The sequence below is a fragment of the Boleophthalmus pectinirostris genome, unplaced genomic scaffold (assembly GCF_026225935.1).
Source record: "Boleophthalmus pectinirostris isolate CB_2022bp ecotype Guang Dong unplaced genomic scaffold, ASM2622593v1 HiC_scaffold_18, whole genome shotgun sequence".
Classification (NCBI taxonomy): Eukaryota; Metazoa; Chordata; class Actinopteri; order Gobiiformes; family Gobiidae; genus Boleophthalmus; species Boleophthalmus pectinirostris.
In genome coordinates this window covers 15,101,536-15,118,625 of record NW_026571133.1, presented here as the reverse complement: position 1 = coordinate 15,118,625, position 17,090 = coordinate 15,101,536, and the positions used below count along the sequence as shown (strand labels likewise).

The 17,090-nt window shown below is 41.3% G+C and overlaps 1 protein-coding gene across 1 annotated transcript in view; it reads left to right on the top strand.

The window, feature by feature from the left end:
• LOC110161428 (anoctamin-4-like) overlaps positions 1–12,886 on the top strand; it is a 52,150-nt gene extending 39,264 nt beyond the window's left edge. Inside the window, exons 22-29 of the mRNA XM_055154067.1 lie at positions 674–771; positions 1,641–1,783; positions 3,122–3,274; positions 4,409–4,556; positions 4,676–4,795; positions 10,822–10,927; positions 11,834–12,050; positions 12,588–12,886. Coding sequence (XP_055010042.1) covers positions 674–771; positions 1,641–1,783; positions 3,122–3,274; positions 4,409–4,556; positions 4,676–4,795; positions 10,822–10,927; positions 11,834–12,019 — 954 coding nt within the window. The 3' untranslated portion in view covers positions 12,020–12,050; positions 12,588–12,886. The remainder of the gene's footprint in view (positions 1–673; positions 772–1,640; positions 1,784–3,121; positions 3,275–4,408; positions 4,557–4,675; positions 4,796–10,821; positions 10,928–11,833; positions 12,051–12,587) is intronic.
• The last annotated feature ends 4,204 nt before the right edge of the window (positions 12,887–17,090 follow it).

Genomic DNA, 17,090 nt, shown 5'->3' with positions numbered 1-17,090 from the left:
TGTGTGGGCAGACATAAGAGTTTATATTATTCCTGTCTGTAGGGGCTTTCTACCATTTTATATTTCTGGTTTAGGGAAGCTGTAAGGTAACCAAACTCCAGCAAAGGCAGCCCAAACCTCCTGATGGATTGCTCTAGCTGCAGGAAAGAATGGGTCAAATGACAAGACCAAATATGCCCAAAGCCTTAAAGGTGCACTATGTAACTATGTAACTGAAATGTTCCAAGATTGGGCATTAAACATATCACCTTTGCACTTGTTCAATTACAGGTGTTTTTACAGCTTAAAAATACCTTAAAAACATGAATTTGTAGTATGTGCAGGATTGCTTCTCCATAGATCTGACCATTAACCTGTCTGCATTGTGATTTCCAAAATTATTTCCATACTGTGGAATGATCGAGGTTAAACAGTAATATCTCGATGGAGAGGTAACGGCCCTCCACCAGAAAAGTTACACAGTGCACCTTTAACTTGGTGGAAACACAAGATATGCTTTTTATGCGTAATTTCTCACGTAAATCTCAGAGGAACACATTAATAGACTTTAACTTATACAAACTTTATTGATCCACAAGGGAAATGATTTGGACACAGTAACTCACAAAATATTAAGGGCAATAATATATTCAAAGTAAGTAACAAAAATGTCATACTTCTTTGTTTCCTACAGTGCCATCCCAGCGGCTGCCTCATTGACCTGTGTCTGCAGATGGGCATCATCATGGTCCTCAAACAAACCTGGAACAATGTCATTGAACTGGGCTCTCCGTACGTCCTTTGCATTTTATTACTTTTGTTAAACTAACAGAGATGGGGAGTTTGGACAAGAAAATTACAGTTTCTTCAAATTATTAAAGGTCCTATATTGCACTAAATTGATTCTTGTGAACTTTAAACTATACTAGAATGTTGTTACCTCCTCAAAAACATTTCTGGATTTGTGTTTTGTTTCATTTATGAGTGAATAATCCTGTATTATTAGTCTGTCTACATCTCCAAAGCTCAAAATGCTCTGTTCCACCTTGTGATGTCATGTAGTGGTAGTTTTCAAGTTAACAGTGACCTTTTACCTTTAAATCAGTAGAGATTGGCAATTCCAGAGCTTAAATTCTCCAAATGATTCTAGTAAAGGTGTATGGAGTTTAAAAACACAATGAAGCACTTCCTGTATTACTACATTACATCACAAGGTGGTCTGTTTTCTGTGTGAGAGAAGAACTTAAGAGCCCATAATCTATATATTATAGCATAGATGAGAAAATAATGTCACATAGGCCCTTTAATAGTAAGATTTCTCATGTCGGAGTAAAATAGTTTAGCTAAAATACTACTGAAGCACCTGTTAACTGCTTGGATACAACCTGTATTTAAACTTATAGTACTGAAGCAATAAGCAAAGTAACATAGCAAATTCTATCTATCCTCAAGGTTTAAAGAGTAAAATAAATACACAAATAGAAAACACAATCTTAAAGCAAGCCACAACAAATGCCACCTGTTTAATCTTTTCATATGTTTCTGGGTTGTTTCTTCAAAATATAATATAGTTAATACATTCAGATATATTGCCAAAATATCTGCTATTGTTTATTTATTCTATTGTTATATTGCTATTTAATTCTGTGGTATTTTTGTAGAATTCTGCAGAACTGGTGGACTCGCCGCAGACTCAGGAAAGACCATGGTCCCAGTGCAAAGTCTGCTTTTCCTCAGTGGGAGCGGGATTTCAACCTGCAACCTATGAATGAATACGGACTGTTTGACGAATACTTGGAGATGAGTATGTCCAGTCTAGTATTTCAGTATTCTCAGTCAGGTCTTTTTTGATGGCCCTCCATGTTCGTGATTTAAAGTGAGATTTGATAGATGAGATCAGCTCTAATCTGGTCAAAACATTTTTCATTTGGGGAGGTTTGGAGTCAGTGTTATGTAAGAGTGATTAAGCTTGAGCTGAGCCTGGAGGATTTACATGCACGTTACGCATTTGGTGCAGATAACAAGACGTGTGATCCTTTGTGGCCACTGTATTTTCAGTTTTATCATCTTGAGTTATGTGTCTGTTACCAATCTCTTATCATTTCACATTTTCGCCTAGAAAAGATTATTTTGAAACACTTTTTTGAAAAGGAAATAATACATTAACCCCTTAGTTCCTGACTTTATATAGATGTGTAAGGAACATGTTTTTTGTGTGTTGTTGCCTTTACGTAGTTAGTTAATTAAGTTGACATTATTAATTTGACCAAAAAATTGATTTGAAAAAAAAAAAAAGAAATTTGAGTATGTTGCAAATTTGTGACAAGCAGAAACAAGTGCTTACCAAAGGTTCCTAGGAAGGTCCTGCATATGCACTAACTGGCACTGGGGGAATGCAGCTGCTATCTCGGCTTATATCTTGATCCAAATGGCTTATTGCATATTTGTGACAGTCGGCGTTCAGGGGTTAAAGGTGCATTGTGTAATTTGTCCGGTGGGGTGTCTATCACTTGCTTGTCTCCATGGATATGTCCCTAGAATGTTCCACAGTATGGCCATAAACATATGAAACTTCATGGAGGCTTGCAAGACAAATTTAAGGTTAGATTTGTGGAGAGTAAGTCATAGTAAGAATGAATGTTTTAGGATATTTTTGAGCAATAAATGAAAAAATAAACATGTGAAAATGAATAAATGCAAGAGAGATTAGTTTAATACCATACTGTGAACAGTTTAAACCAAACATTAACATTCCCATGGGGACAAACAGTTTGTCTCCAGAAAAGTTACACAGTGCACCTTTAAAACAATAACATACAAATAAGAATGCAGATAAAACACTTTTAGTTGTCATATGTGCACAGATAAAGAACTGTTTTAGCTAGGACTTGAACTTTGTGATATGATAATGAGTGTACACAATGAAAAAAGTATTTTGTATTTGCCCATTCAATCTGAAGAAGTTTCATGCCATGAATATTTGATATCTTCTTATAATAATTAACATTGTCACATAAGCCAAAAAGGTTTGTCTTAATTTTTACATTAACTTATTAGGTTCTTTTTGAAGATTACTGTATTGTATTACATTGTCTTTAAAAAGAACCCAAGAAGTTAATATAGTGACATGGTCCTGTTTCAGTTCTACAGTTTGGCTTCACCACCATCTTCGTGGCAGCGTTTCCCCTGGCTCCTCTTTTGGCTTTGCTGAACAACATTATCGAGATCCGCTTGGACGCATACAAGTTTGTGACACAGTGGAGACGACCTCTGCCCTCACAGGCCAAAGACATAGGCAAGTCCCAGCTACTAACAATTATATAAACCAGTCAAGTGTTTGTTTTGAGTGAGATAAAAGAGAAATTACAAATAATAAATGACACATGTGGAGATTTTCAGTATTGCCAGAATAATTCCAGCTCCAAACTTGTATTTTCAAAGGAAAAAAAAAAAAAAACTGCATAAGGTTCCAATTTCCAGGAATACAGCACATATACGCACATTGTTTGGCTAATTGTTGCATTTGAAAGAGTTTTTATTTTATTTTTTAGTCAATTTTAATGATGGCCCTCGTCCCAGCGCACACACCACCCCCATGCGGTCTCCGAGGACTCGCGACCGCCCCGGCATGCCATCCTCTCTTCCCAACATGCCCAGGTTGACAACTCATCCACCAGAAAAAAATTGGATTTAATTTGGATAATGTGAATTATTCTAGAGACAGACTATAGAAATTTGGCAATAGGTCACATGACTTTTATGGTCAAGAGCACTGTCAGACTAAGACGTGTATAAAAACACACCCTCCATTACAAAAATTACATAGTGTGCCTTTAAATTTCGAAAAAGCGAATGATTCTAGAGGCAAAATTATAAAAACTAGGGCATAGGTCTCATTGATTTTTGTATGATCAGGAGCATGTGAGTGAATGTTGTGCAAAGTTTCATGAATGAACGTGAAAATAATTTTATTTCTGCCCATAATAAGATTTGTGCATTCGATAATGTTGACATGTCATGTCTATGGTAGGGGGCGCTATAGTGTCACTTTTATTAGATTTCATATTTCATTACATTCAGGTCCGGATCACGCTATTGTGATTTGAATTTGAGCTCTCTTGGCCAATGCCTGTGGCCGTGAGAGCTCATCAAAGAAACTGGAAATTAACATGTTTTTCGCTGGTGTGCTACAGGCAAACTGTAAAGAGTATCCCAAAAACATCTGATCATTTTTGTGAACTTATCTGTTTGTAGATGTGACATGTCAAATCTGAGCTCACTTGGACCAAACACCAGGGTCTTGAATCTTTTTGCAAACACGCAGTCAAAAAAGTAGTGAATTTTTGATCCAATATGGTCGACATCCTGTTCGTCATAGAGGTATGCTCCAATATATTTAATAAATGACTGTTTTAATCGCTGGTTTCAGGGATCTGGTATGGCATCCTGGAGGGCATTGGGATACTAGCGGTGATCACCAACGCCTTTGTGATTGCTGTCACCTCAGACTTCATCCCTCGCCTGGTTTACGCCTACAAGTACGGACCATGTGCAGGGCAGGGCCGGGCCGGAGAGGGGTCAGTTCAACTTGTTCACTTGCTTTTTTCTCTTTGATGTAGTTTTTATATTATTAGTATATTATATTATTATTATTATTTATTTATACTTTGTTACAATCCTGCCTCTGTGCCTGCAGCTGCATGATGGGATACGTGAACGCCAGTCTGTCCGTTTTCCGAGTGTCCGACTTTGAGAGGAGATCCCATCCCAAAACGAATGGGTCAGAGCTGTTTGGAGAAGCTGTGGAGTATTGCAGGTTAATCCATTAAAATCTGCCTATTTTTGAAAAGCATAAAATCACAATCATCTCTTGGGTCTTAACAAAATCACTGATTTAAGTGAAGGAGAGATTCACTCTCTTTGTCTAAACCATGACTAAACCAGGACTGAACCAGGACTGAAAAAGGACTATACCAGGACTAAACCAGGATGGGCAGGCTACAGATTTGTCCAGCACATTTGCAGATAAAGGTCAAATCTGTAAGAACCAGACCCCACTCAAGACTCAAGACAGAATGGGGTTCATGCAGAATAGGGTAGGGGTCATCAGTATGCAGTCATTTAAGTTTAATCAAGGTTAATTTCATGTTTTTAAAAGCATTTGTGCTTTTCAGGTTGCCTACATAATCAGATAACACATTTTTACTTCTGCTACTACTTTCATTACAACATCAATTTCAAATGTATATTAGTGTTCAGTATATGATAGATGGAACAATAATTTTTAGGGGTCATTATATGGGTGACTTGTCATTGTACTGGTGGGAAATTTGTAGTTATTTTTTCTGGAGTATGATGAGATTTGAGCTCTAGAAGTTTGAATGATGAACCAAAATGATAAACAAATTGGGGGGATAATTCTGCTTTATGGTTTGATTTCAATATATATTATACAATATTATATTTATCATCTATACTTGAGCAATTTATCAAACTTCAACATTTGTTGTGGTGACAGTCTTATATTAGCTTTAACTAATACTACATGCTTATTACTCTAATGCAGGGGTGGGCAAACTACGGCCCAGGGGCCGTATGCGGCCCTTTAAACCTTTTAATCCGGCCCGCCGAACTGGAATAAATTACAATAATAAACCTTGCTGATGTTTTATTTATCATGCATTTCCAGCATTTCCCAGTAGACGACGCACTATATATACATTGAGTTGCGGCGTATTATGTTGGCCACAATGCTTTATGGGAAAGTGTTCTTACAGAAGTTATTCGGACCATGAGTGAAGTAGTTGGTGCTTAAGATATAAGACTGCACTGCTTCCATTTTGAGTTGGTAAAAATCAATCAAAGAAAGCTGTGGTCTCTGAGTTGAAAATGTTAATGTGTACAATATTTTGGAATCAGGTTAAACCTCACTCACAGGTATATATCTGTGGTCATATGGTGTGAGCATTGTTTTTGAGCTGTTACCAGTCATATTTGGAAACGGTGAACTCACGATAAACATTCTCTCGTGGTGTGCAGTGAAACAGGTCTCAACAGTTTTATGTGTTCTGAATCTTTCACAGCAGTGATGAGACGTGTAGCCTGCGTCTGAAGTCCTAGGTAAATATGAATAAGAACGTAATGAATCTGAGCTCTTAACACGTTATGTCCTGTCTTCTGTCCGGCCCTTCAGTCAAACTTTACGACCCTATTTGGCCCGCGAGCCAGAAAGTTTGCCCACCCCTGCTCTAATGTATACTGTATAACTGTTGACAGCAATGACCCTAAAACATGTGAATGTGAAGAAATACTTTTTAAACTTTTACAAGCTTTAAACATTTGAATTGTCCAGTTTTTTGTTTTATAATAAAGAACCCCTCCTTGAACCGTCACCTTATCGTGGTGGAGGGGTTTGAGTGCCCGAATGATCCCGGGAGCTATGTTGTCGGGGGCTTCATGCCCCTGGTAGGGTCACCCAAGGCAAACAGGTCCGGGGGACGGGTCAGACGAAGAACGGTTCAGAAGCCCCTATGATGAGTGTACGAGCAAGGCCAGTTACGTCGCCCGGATTGGCGTCACCGGGGGCCTCACCCTGGAGCCAGGCCTGGGGTGGGTGCTCGCCAGCGAGCGCCTGGTGGCCGAGCCTCCCCCCACGGGGCTCGGCCGGGCTCAGCCCGAAGGAGCGACGTGGGGCCGTCCTCACGTGGGCCCACCACCCGCAGGAGGATCCATATGGGGCCGGTGCAGAGAGATCTGGGCAGCAGTCGACGGCGGGGGCCTCGGCGACCGGATCTCCGGACATGGAGACTAGCTCTGGGGACATGGAATGTCACCTCGCTGGGGGGGAAGGAGCCTGAGCTTGTGCGGGAGGTTGAGCGTTACCGACTAGATATAGTCGGCCTCACCTCCACGCACAGTTTGGGCTCTGGAACCCAACTCCTTGAGAGGGGCTGGACTCTCCATTTCTCTGGCGTTGGCCGCGGGGAGCGGCGGCGGGCTGGTGTGGGCCTGCTCATTGCCCCACAGCTCAGCCGCTGTGTGTTGGAGTTCACCCCGGTGAACGAGAGGGTCGCGTCCCTGCGCCTTCGGGTCGGGGACAGGTCTCTCACTGTGGTGTCGGCCTACGGGCCGAACAGCAGTGCTGAGTACCCGGCCTTCTTGGAGTCCTTGGGAGGGGTACTAGACAGTGCACCGACCGGGGACTCCGTTGTTCTCCTGGGGGACTTCAACGCCCACGTGGGCAACGACAGTGACACTTGGAGAGGGGTGATTGGGAGGAACGGCCTCCCCGATCTGAACCCGAGTGGTGTTTTGTTATTGGACTTCTGTGCTAGTCACAGTTTGTCCATAACAAACACCATGTTCGAGCACAAGGGTGTCCATAAGTGCACGTGGCACCAGGACACCCTAGGCCGGAGGTCGATGATCGACTTTGTCGTCGTGTCATCTGATCTCCGGCCGCGTGTCTTGGACACTCGGGTGAAGAGAGGGGCTGAGCTGTCAACTGATCACCACCTGGTCGTGAGTTGGGTTCGCTGGCGGAGGAGGAAGCCGGAAAGACCTGGCAGACCCAAGCGTGTAGTGAGGGTCTGTTGGGAACGTCTGGCGGAGCCCTCTGTCAGAGGGACCTTCAACTCGCACCTCCGGGAGGACTTCTCCCGGATTCCGGGGGAGGCTGGAGATATGGAGTCCGAGTGGGCTTCATTCTCGGCCTCTATTGTCAATGCAGCTGCTCGGAGCTGTGGGCGTAAGGTCTGTGGTGCCTGTCGCGGAGGCAACCCCAGAACCCGGTGGTGGACACCGGAAGTAAGGGATGCTGTCAAGCTGAAGAAGGAGTCCTATCGGGCCTTGCTGGCTCGGGGGACTCCTGAGGCAGCTGACAGGTACCGGCGGGCCAAGCGTGCTGCAGCCCGTGTGGTCGCGGAGGCAAAAACTCGGAGCTGGGAGGAGTTCGGGGAGGCCATGGAGAAGGACTATCGGACGGCCTCAAAGAGATTCTGGCAAACCGTCCGGCGCCTCAGGAGGGGAAAGCAGTTCTTCACCAACACTGTTTACAGTGCAGGGGGAGGGCTGCTGCTGATGTTGTGGGGCTGTCTTGGCTGACACGCCTCTTCAACATCGCGTGGCGGTCGGGGACAGTACCTCTGGACTGGCAAACCGGGGTGGTGGTCCCTCTGTATAAGAAGGGGGACCGGAGGGTGTGTTCCAACTATAGGGGGATCACACTTCTCAGCCTTCCCGGTAAGGTCTATGCCAGGGTACTGGAGAGGAGAATCCGGCCGATAGTCGAACCTCGGATTCAGGAGGAGCAGTGTGGTTTTCGTCCTGGCCGTGGAACACTGGACCAGCTCTACACTCTCCATAGGGTGCTCGAGGGTTCATGGGAGTTTGCCCAACCAGTCCACATGTGTTTTGTGGATCTGGAGAAGGCATTCGACCGTGTCCCTCGTGGCGTCCTGTGGGGGGTGCTCTGGGAGTATGGGGTCCGGGGCCCTTTGCTAAGGGCTGTCCGGTCCCTGTATGACCGGAGCAGGAGCTGTGTTCGCATTGCCGGCAGTAAGTCAGACCTGTTCCCGGTGCATGTTGGACTCCGCCAGGGCTGCCCTTTGTCACCGGTTCTGTTCATTGTATTTATGGACAGAATTTCTAGGCGCAGTCAGGGGCCGGAGGGGGTCCGGTTTGGGGACCACAGGATTTCATCTCTGCTGTTTGCGGACGATGTTGTCCTGTTGGCTTCATCGAACCAGGACCTGCAATGTGCACTGGGGCGGTTTGCAGCCGAGTGTGAAGCGGCTGGGATGAAGATCAGCTCTTCCAAGTCCGAGGCCATGGTTCTCGACCGGAAAAAGGTGGCTTGCCCTCTCCGGGTGGGTGGGGAGTCTTTGCCTCAAGTGGAGGAGTTCAAGTATCTCGGGGTCTTGTTCACGAGTGAGGGAAGGACGGAACGTGAGATTGACAGGCGGATCGGTGCAGCTTCGGCAGTGATGCGGTCGCTGTATCGGACCGTTGTGGTGAAGAGGGAGCTGAGTCGAAAGGCGAAGCTCTCGATTTACCGGTCAGTCTTCGTTCCTACTCTCACCTATGGTCATGAGCTCTGGGTAGTGACCGAAAGGACGAGATCGCGGATACAAGCGCTCGAAATGAGTTTCCTCCGCAGGGTGGCTGGGCGCTCCCTTAGAGATAGGGTGAGGAGCTCAGTCACACGGGAGGAGCTCGGAGTAGAGCCGCTGCTCCTCCACGTCGAGAGGAGCCAGTTGAGGTGGCTCGGGCATCTGTTCCGGATGCCTCCTGGGCGCCTCCCTCGGGAGGTGTTCCGGGCATGTCCCGCCGGGAGGAGGCCCCGGGGAAGACCCAGGACACGCTGGAGGGACTATGTCTCTCGGCTGGCCTGGGAACGCCTCGGGGTCCCCCCGGAGGAGCTGGAGGACGTGTCTGGGGTGAAGGAAGTCTGGGAGTCCCTGCTTAGGCTGCTCCCCCCGCGACCCGGCCCCGGATAAGCGGACGAAAATGGATGGATGGAATAAAGAACAAAATTGAAATGTCCCAGGATATGTGGTCTGTATCCTATCAGTGCAGACATCTGGATACATCTCTTGATAAATTGGCTGTATTTGGCCTCCCTTTCTCACATAATCAGCACATTTTATCCTTTTAAATTTGCAAGTCATCCATCTCAATTCCACCATACATTATACATTACAAATAGTGTTTATTTTAGCTGACACATTTAAGTACATGGACATCAATACTACTGAAAGTGCATATGACAGGTTAAACTACAAAGAAATCTGTATTATTTAGCAGATATGGCATATATGGAGGTATATAGGTTATAGTTATGATTAGGTTAATAGATATAAATGAAGACACATTTACTTTGTTAAATGACAGAAAACTGCCAGAAAAATGTGTTCCTTGTATATAAATAGATTCTGAATTTTGGTCCGAATTTGCATTGTTTCCATGCTTAGAGGTTTTCCATTTTAGAGCTCATCACTACCTCCTGTATTTTCCTCAAACTGACATTTACCTGATGTAAATCTATGATAAATATTTACCACATTTACTGTCCCACCAAACCAAGTAACAATTAGAAAAACATGAAAATCTGTCATATTATTATTATTATTGTTGTTTTATTATTACATGCACTTTAAAGGTCCTATATTGTGCAAAATGTGTTCTTGTGCGCTTTAAGTCATAAGTCATAGTCCTAAATTATAATGTTGTTACCTCATCAAAAACTTAACCTGGAGTTGGGAATTGTTTTTCCATGTCTGAGTAAACATTTATTATTAATCCAGCTACAGCTCCAAAGGTCAAAAGGCTCTGTTTCAACTTGTGAAGTGAAAACACAGTGGAGCACTTCCTGTATTACTCATACTAAGAGTGCATGTGTTTGTGTGTCTGGTGTACTGTATGTTGTTTTTAGTATTTCAACACTGTAACCCCAAGTAATATCTGTTTTAATTTAGTTTTGGTCAGTTTATCTATATACACTGAATCTGTACTTTCAGTATTTCCACCAACCTGCACAGGGACTACAGGTGTAAATTAACATTCATGCTATAACCTTGCACCAGCATCTCTCCTATGACTTTTGTTTTGGTTAGTGTATTGCTGTGCACTGTCCCTGTACACATAAACAGCATACCATACCATACATCACAGGGTGTTTTCAGTTTCAGAGAGAAGAACTAAAATAATATGCAGGATTTGTGAGTTAAACATGTGTAAATAAAACAAAACACAACTTCAAGTATGTTTCTGATGAGGAAACAACAACATATCAGAGATCAGAAAACTGTAAAATGGGCCCTTTAAACTCTTTTCTCTGTGCAGGTACAGGGACTACAGAGAAGCCCCAGACTCCGCTGACCCGTATTCATACACTCTGCAGTTTTGGCATGTTCTGGCTGCGCGACTTGCATTCATCATTGTTTTTGAGGTCAGTGACTTAACGCAGACAAAGACAAACTACATTAGACACTGGGATACTCCATAATTTAAAACCTTTAGAGGGAGCTGTCAGTGTGTTTTCTTTTCCTGTCTCTAAACCTGACAGCTCCGCTACATCTTGTTCACTTGTTTGTCTCTGGGTGGTCATTACAACAGGGATACTGACAGACACTGCTCTTATTTTGAAAGATGCTTGAAGGAACACTGCATACTATTATTTTTCAGTAAAGTTTATTTTTGTTTGATCTGTAGAGTACAATTTATCACCAAATGCTATTATACTGCGAGTCTGTAGTGTATGTCAACCATTGTCCATCAGTGAAAATGAAGGGTAACGTGCCCTATAGGTCAGCTGGATTTATTTATTATCTTTTTTTTCCAAGTGAATTGTCCTAGTATAAAATGTAGTAATTAAGGGTACGTAATGTAGTTTTTCTGGCGGGGGCTCTGTCATCCGCTTGCCTCTGGAAGATGTTATTCCTTTGCCTAGAATATTGCACAGTATAGCATTAAATGTGTCTATCTTGCATTTATATCAAGCACTAAATTGTAAGTAAATTGTTTTTCTATACAGGGAAAAATATGTTTGGATAGTTATTCTAAATAACTGCTTTGGCACAAGTGAGTGTGTGGGCATATGTGTAAGCGTCTTTGAGTTACCATGAAAAGTACAATATAAAACCAATGTATTATTGTTATTTATTATTATTATTTGTCCTTCATGCACATTTGATTCTTACAGACTAATCCTCCAGCTAGGTATTCCTGACCAAATCCCTAGATCTATCCTTAAATCTGAAAGCAACAGACAACAAATATTCCTATGGGGACAATAAAAGCACATTTTAACCTGTATCCCATTTGAGCTTAAAAAGTTTTTGTATTTTGTCTGCAGCACATGGTGTTTGCCATAAAGACCCTGATCGCATACCTGATCCCAGACCTGCCCAAAGACCTGCGTGACCGCATGAGGAGAGAGAAGTACCTGATCCAGGAGATGATGTACGAGGCCGAGCTGGAGCGTCTGCAGAAGGAGAAAAACAAGAGGAGGGGCAAGGGGCAGCACAAGGAGTGGCCCTGAACGCACCACTGGACCGTGAACATACCACCAGGTACTGCTGCACACTGAACATTGTGTAAAAGGTCACATTTAAAGTAGCCAGTCCAAAACAGATCTTCAAAACACTAATGCAGTTTTTGTTGTATCCCATATTGTCATTTCAACTTTCCTCTTATTGAGCTTAATTATGAAAATAAAAGGTTGAATGTTTACTTTATTGTTAATTATGAAGTTCTGAACCTGCCTTGTCAAGAATAGGGATTTCATCTGTTTTGTGTTCCCTGTTTTGGTGCATGTATTTGTTTAGAGTAGTCTTCTGGGCCGTATTGCTCCAATTGTGAATCCACTATTGCCAGCAGATGGTAATACACACATTTCCAAGCTTTGTTTGTGAAAGTGAAACCAGAAAAAACATGGAAAAATATACATATATACTGTTCTATCCTGCTGTATTAACAGTAAAATAGTTTACTTCTATAACAATACTTTATAGTGCTCCAAATGATTCATATTGAAAACTTCACCCTTAAATTATATAAACATAACACTGTCCTGAAATCATCAAATTGTCTCTCTTTTGTATTCCCAGGTGCGTGTTTATTGAAAGCACAGCAGAGAGAAGAGATTAGGATCGCCACATCGTCCTCTGTTCAACTGTAGAGAGCAGCGCCTCCCAGTGAACAGTTGGAGCAGTGCACACGGGGCTTAAGAACTTGTGCAGTCTGTTTTTGGCTGCTGTATGTGTTTTTTACAGAGTTGACTGAACAGTGTAAGTTATCAGGTACTGAATGTAAATTTACAAATACTTAAAAGAGCTAACTGAATGACACTGTTTACAATTCTCCTTTTTCAGGGGCCGACTCATTGCTTTACTGTAACAATAAATCGATAATTTAAAAGAATGTACAATAATATTATGTAGAGTAGCAGAATAAGTATGTAGAATACAGTTTGCTTAAAAGGACTTTAGATTGTTACATGAATGAATAAACATGATTTATTATTTAAAATGGAATTGATTATTGATTTCTTGGACAATGCAATTCTAGTTAGTACAGTTATTTCAGCCATTTTGCAATATTTCGTGGGATAAACAGAAGCAATCATGAGTCCACACGAACAAAGCTGTATAGTGAGCATTACATTGTCCTTATTGTTGTCTATTATTCACCAGCAGAGGGCGACTGAGTGCTTCTTATAGCCAAATTTCTACATTCTACTTTCATCCTCTACTTCAACTACTTTCTCAACAATGTAGAACAAATCCATTTGATTATGTTATGTTTCACAACTAAAACAAAAACAAAATGTAGAGTCAACAGACAAAATGTATATATTTAAAGGGCCTGTATTATGTGAAATTGCCTCTTGTGAGCTTTAAACCAAGTTAGAAAGTCGTTCCTTGATCAAAAATCATAATTTGAGTTGTGCTTTGTTTCGTTCACACATCTTTGAGTAACTCTTTATTATTAGTTTACGTCTCCAAAGCTCAAAATCTGTTCCACCTTGTGATGTCATGAAGCTATAGTTTTCCAGTTAACTGTTACCTTTTACCTTTGGTTTAGTAGAGATTGAAGGTGTATAAACTTTAAAAACACAGTGGAGCACTTCCTGTATTACCACATGATTAATCACATTAGTGTGTTAAACATGTGCGAATGAAACAAAACAAAACTATAGTGTAATATGAGCCCTTTAAGTATCAATGAACTGACTAAAAAGTGAAAAGTCAGTATTACTTTAGAAACACATATAACTGAAAGCATAAATTTCACCCAAGTCCAACTACAAAATGGTGACCTTTTGGAAATTGTTCAGGTGATATTTTTCTGACTAAATATTTTGTGTGAGTCCTGCTGGCCACTTTTCACAGACTACCCACTCAAGGCCAAAGTGTTTCAGCCCCCCAGAACAGATGTAATAAATGTTAATATATTTTTTCAGCTACCTTTGGTCTTTTCTATTTTATTTTAACAACCAAACACCATGTCATCAGTTCATTTTTGCTGCTGTGTGCGTGGATTACGATTCTGTGGCAAACCTCTGCTCAAACTGCACTCTGATTATTAAAATGGCTCACAGTTTTGCTTCCTGTGTGACTCCGGTGGAGGTTAGTAAGAGGATTATTATGCACAGGCGTTTTGGAGTTACATAAGTCAGATGAGGATCAAACATCACATCCAGGTTTTGGATCGATGCCTGAAAAACTATTGGAGACATGACATGACAGAATATGAGGAATATAGTTAGAAACAACATGCTACTCAGTTTTAGGCTCATCGACAGAAATTTGGATTATAAATAACAAGGAAGAGGATCCCATTCCCTAAAACCCTGGGGCCTGAGACAAGCAAGAACAGTTGTTAAAATAAAGCATGAACTGTGCAAACATATTATTTCTTGAAAAGTTTGGGCTGAGTGAAGGCTGAAATTAAAAAAAAAAATCCAACTAAGACATTGTAACTGTAGTAGCAGTAGTAGCTATAGCAGAGCAAGATAATAAAGTTTGTTCTCTGCATTTGTACTAGTTTGTACCATTTTAATGTGGGTTTTGCTTGGATAAGGATGGAAGCTGACTGCCTGGAGAACGGAGCTGGAGGATTAACGCACTGTGCACATTTGGGAGAAGCTGGATCACCTGGAGGAAAAGCACCTGGATTTAGCAAGAAAGTAATGCATATTCTACACAGAAATGTAAACATCCCATGCCCATGACTAATTTGGTATTTTCAAAACCTGTTTAGAGCAGAACATTATTCAGTGATTTGAAAATGGAGGACTATGATAAAAGCTGTATTCAAATTTGTCCAACTCTTTATGCATTAAAGGATATATTACACTGCTTTCTGATCTATGTTATAATGTTTCCTCATCAAAAACATACCTGGAGTTGTGTTTTGTTTCATTCACACATGTTTAACACACAAACCCTGCATATTTAGGCCGATTTCTTACCTGAAATAGCAGCAACACTCTGTTCCACCTTATAATGTCATATGGTAATAAAGGAAGTGCTCCACTGTATTTTTAAACTCCTTACAGCTTCACTAAAATAATTTGGATACTTTCACCCCTGGAATTGCTGAATATAAAATAAAAGGTAGCTGATAAAACTCCCGCTTCATGACATCACAAGGTACAACACAGCATTTGAGCTTTGGAAATGTACACACCCGAATAATGAAGTGTAATTGTGAATGAAACGAAACGCAACACCGGGTATGTTTTTGATGAGGTAACAAAATTCTCACGTGGCTAAAAACTCACAAGAGCCAATTTCACGTAATAAGGGACTTTTAAATGTAAAAATAGCAAACCAGTCACATCAGATCATGTACAAGGATAGATGACAACAGATATATGATACTGGATTCTGTGGTAAAGGTGGAAGTAAATGGCCGCTTACCTGGCTGGATGACCCCATCGACCCTCACCCTCTGGCCCTGTCTTATCTGCAAAGCGACACATCTTCAGCCTGTCGGTTCATGGTAGTGTATCTCTCCTTCACTGTGGTTCTTGTCAAGTTTTTTCTCTTTTTTTGTTGAGAAAGAGGGCTCTAAGAATAAGAGATGTTCTGGGGCAGGTATCCATATGATTTGTCAAGCCCTGTGAGAAAAATACTGAAGAAAAGGTAATACTAATCAATGAAAGACATGCCTTTTCCAGGAGCATAGGTATTAGCTGTGTCAGTCAAACTAAATGACAGGTCCTTGGACAGACTGACACACTCGACCTTCCCATTTTCATATAAACCGGTCTTAATTATCTTTTCTAATTAAAGCTCTTCTGAAAGCAGGTGTTGGGCTCATCTTCCTGCTATAATGATATGGCAAAGGAGCAGTAAATGTCAAGTACCATCTGCCACCACAGCCCCATAGGTTAATCTATAGGAGAACAATTATGAATATGTGCTTTACAACAGGATGTCTTTAAATGTTGGACTTGAATGTTTTTGTTAAAAATATTAATTATGAATCACAACAATGGCCGTGTTAGTGCTTCTCCTTACAGTTGCTCTGGATTCTAAACATTCTGTATCAGCATTGGTCATAAGAGTCAGTCTTTATTTCAGATAGAAGGTATGCACAAAATAAAGTATTAGAAGTAAAAATACACTTTGACTGAATATAGATAGAAAATAAACTGGTACACTATGAGTGGAAGGGATGGAGCTTTCAGCAGCATACGCCAACCCATATTTGTCCTGCCGGTCAAGGAGATCAGAGAGCCTGTGCAATCCAGTGGTCAGGCTAAAAAAAAAAAGAATATTCTCAGACCAAGAATGAGACAATGAAACAGAAAGAGCTGAATCGCCTACTGGAATAATGGAGGTATAGATACTTTAGGTCAAGGAGAGGATCAGACTAAGGCCAGGTCAGCTAAGAGGGTTGAACAGGTGTCTTCTCCGGTGGGACAGGTCACTGCGGTCCTCACCAAACTCAGGAGGATCAAAACGCCTTATCTTATGGTATCACTTCACATGAACTATGATGTTATGCTAATACTATTTTAACCGACCACATGAGTTACAATCTGTCATCTTTATGTATTGGTTCCGGATAGTTAGTGTCCCAGATTCCCGACAGTTAGTATAAATTTCCAGATTTCAGATAGTTAGTTGTAAAGAAGAGAACTATGTCAGATTCCAGATAGTTAGTAGAAGTAGTAGAAGAAATATAATTATGTCACAGATAGTAATCTCAAGACCCAACTGTTTCGTTTAGCTTTGTGTGCGTATGGGGGAGGTGGGGGTGGGGGGGTGGAAGGAAATGTGGAAATGTGGAATTGTTTTTAATCACTGTAAAGCATTTTGTGTTGCATTTTTGTATGAAAAGTGTTCTATAAATAAAGTTTGATTGATTGATTGATGAGGAGTCAGAAAAAATACATTCAGCGTAATTTAATCAACTAACATCACTTTAAGGAAAATGTAAAAAAAAAAAAAAAAAGAGAGAAACAAAAAGGGATGTGTTTTTTGGTAAGATAATATGGATATGCTATGCCAAAGCATTTCAGAATTTTTCTAAATATATCGCGAACTATTTCTATCTATGTCCTCAGATATATTGAAATCAAATATATATATTTTTTT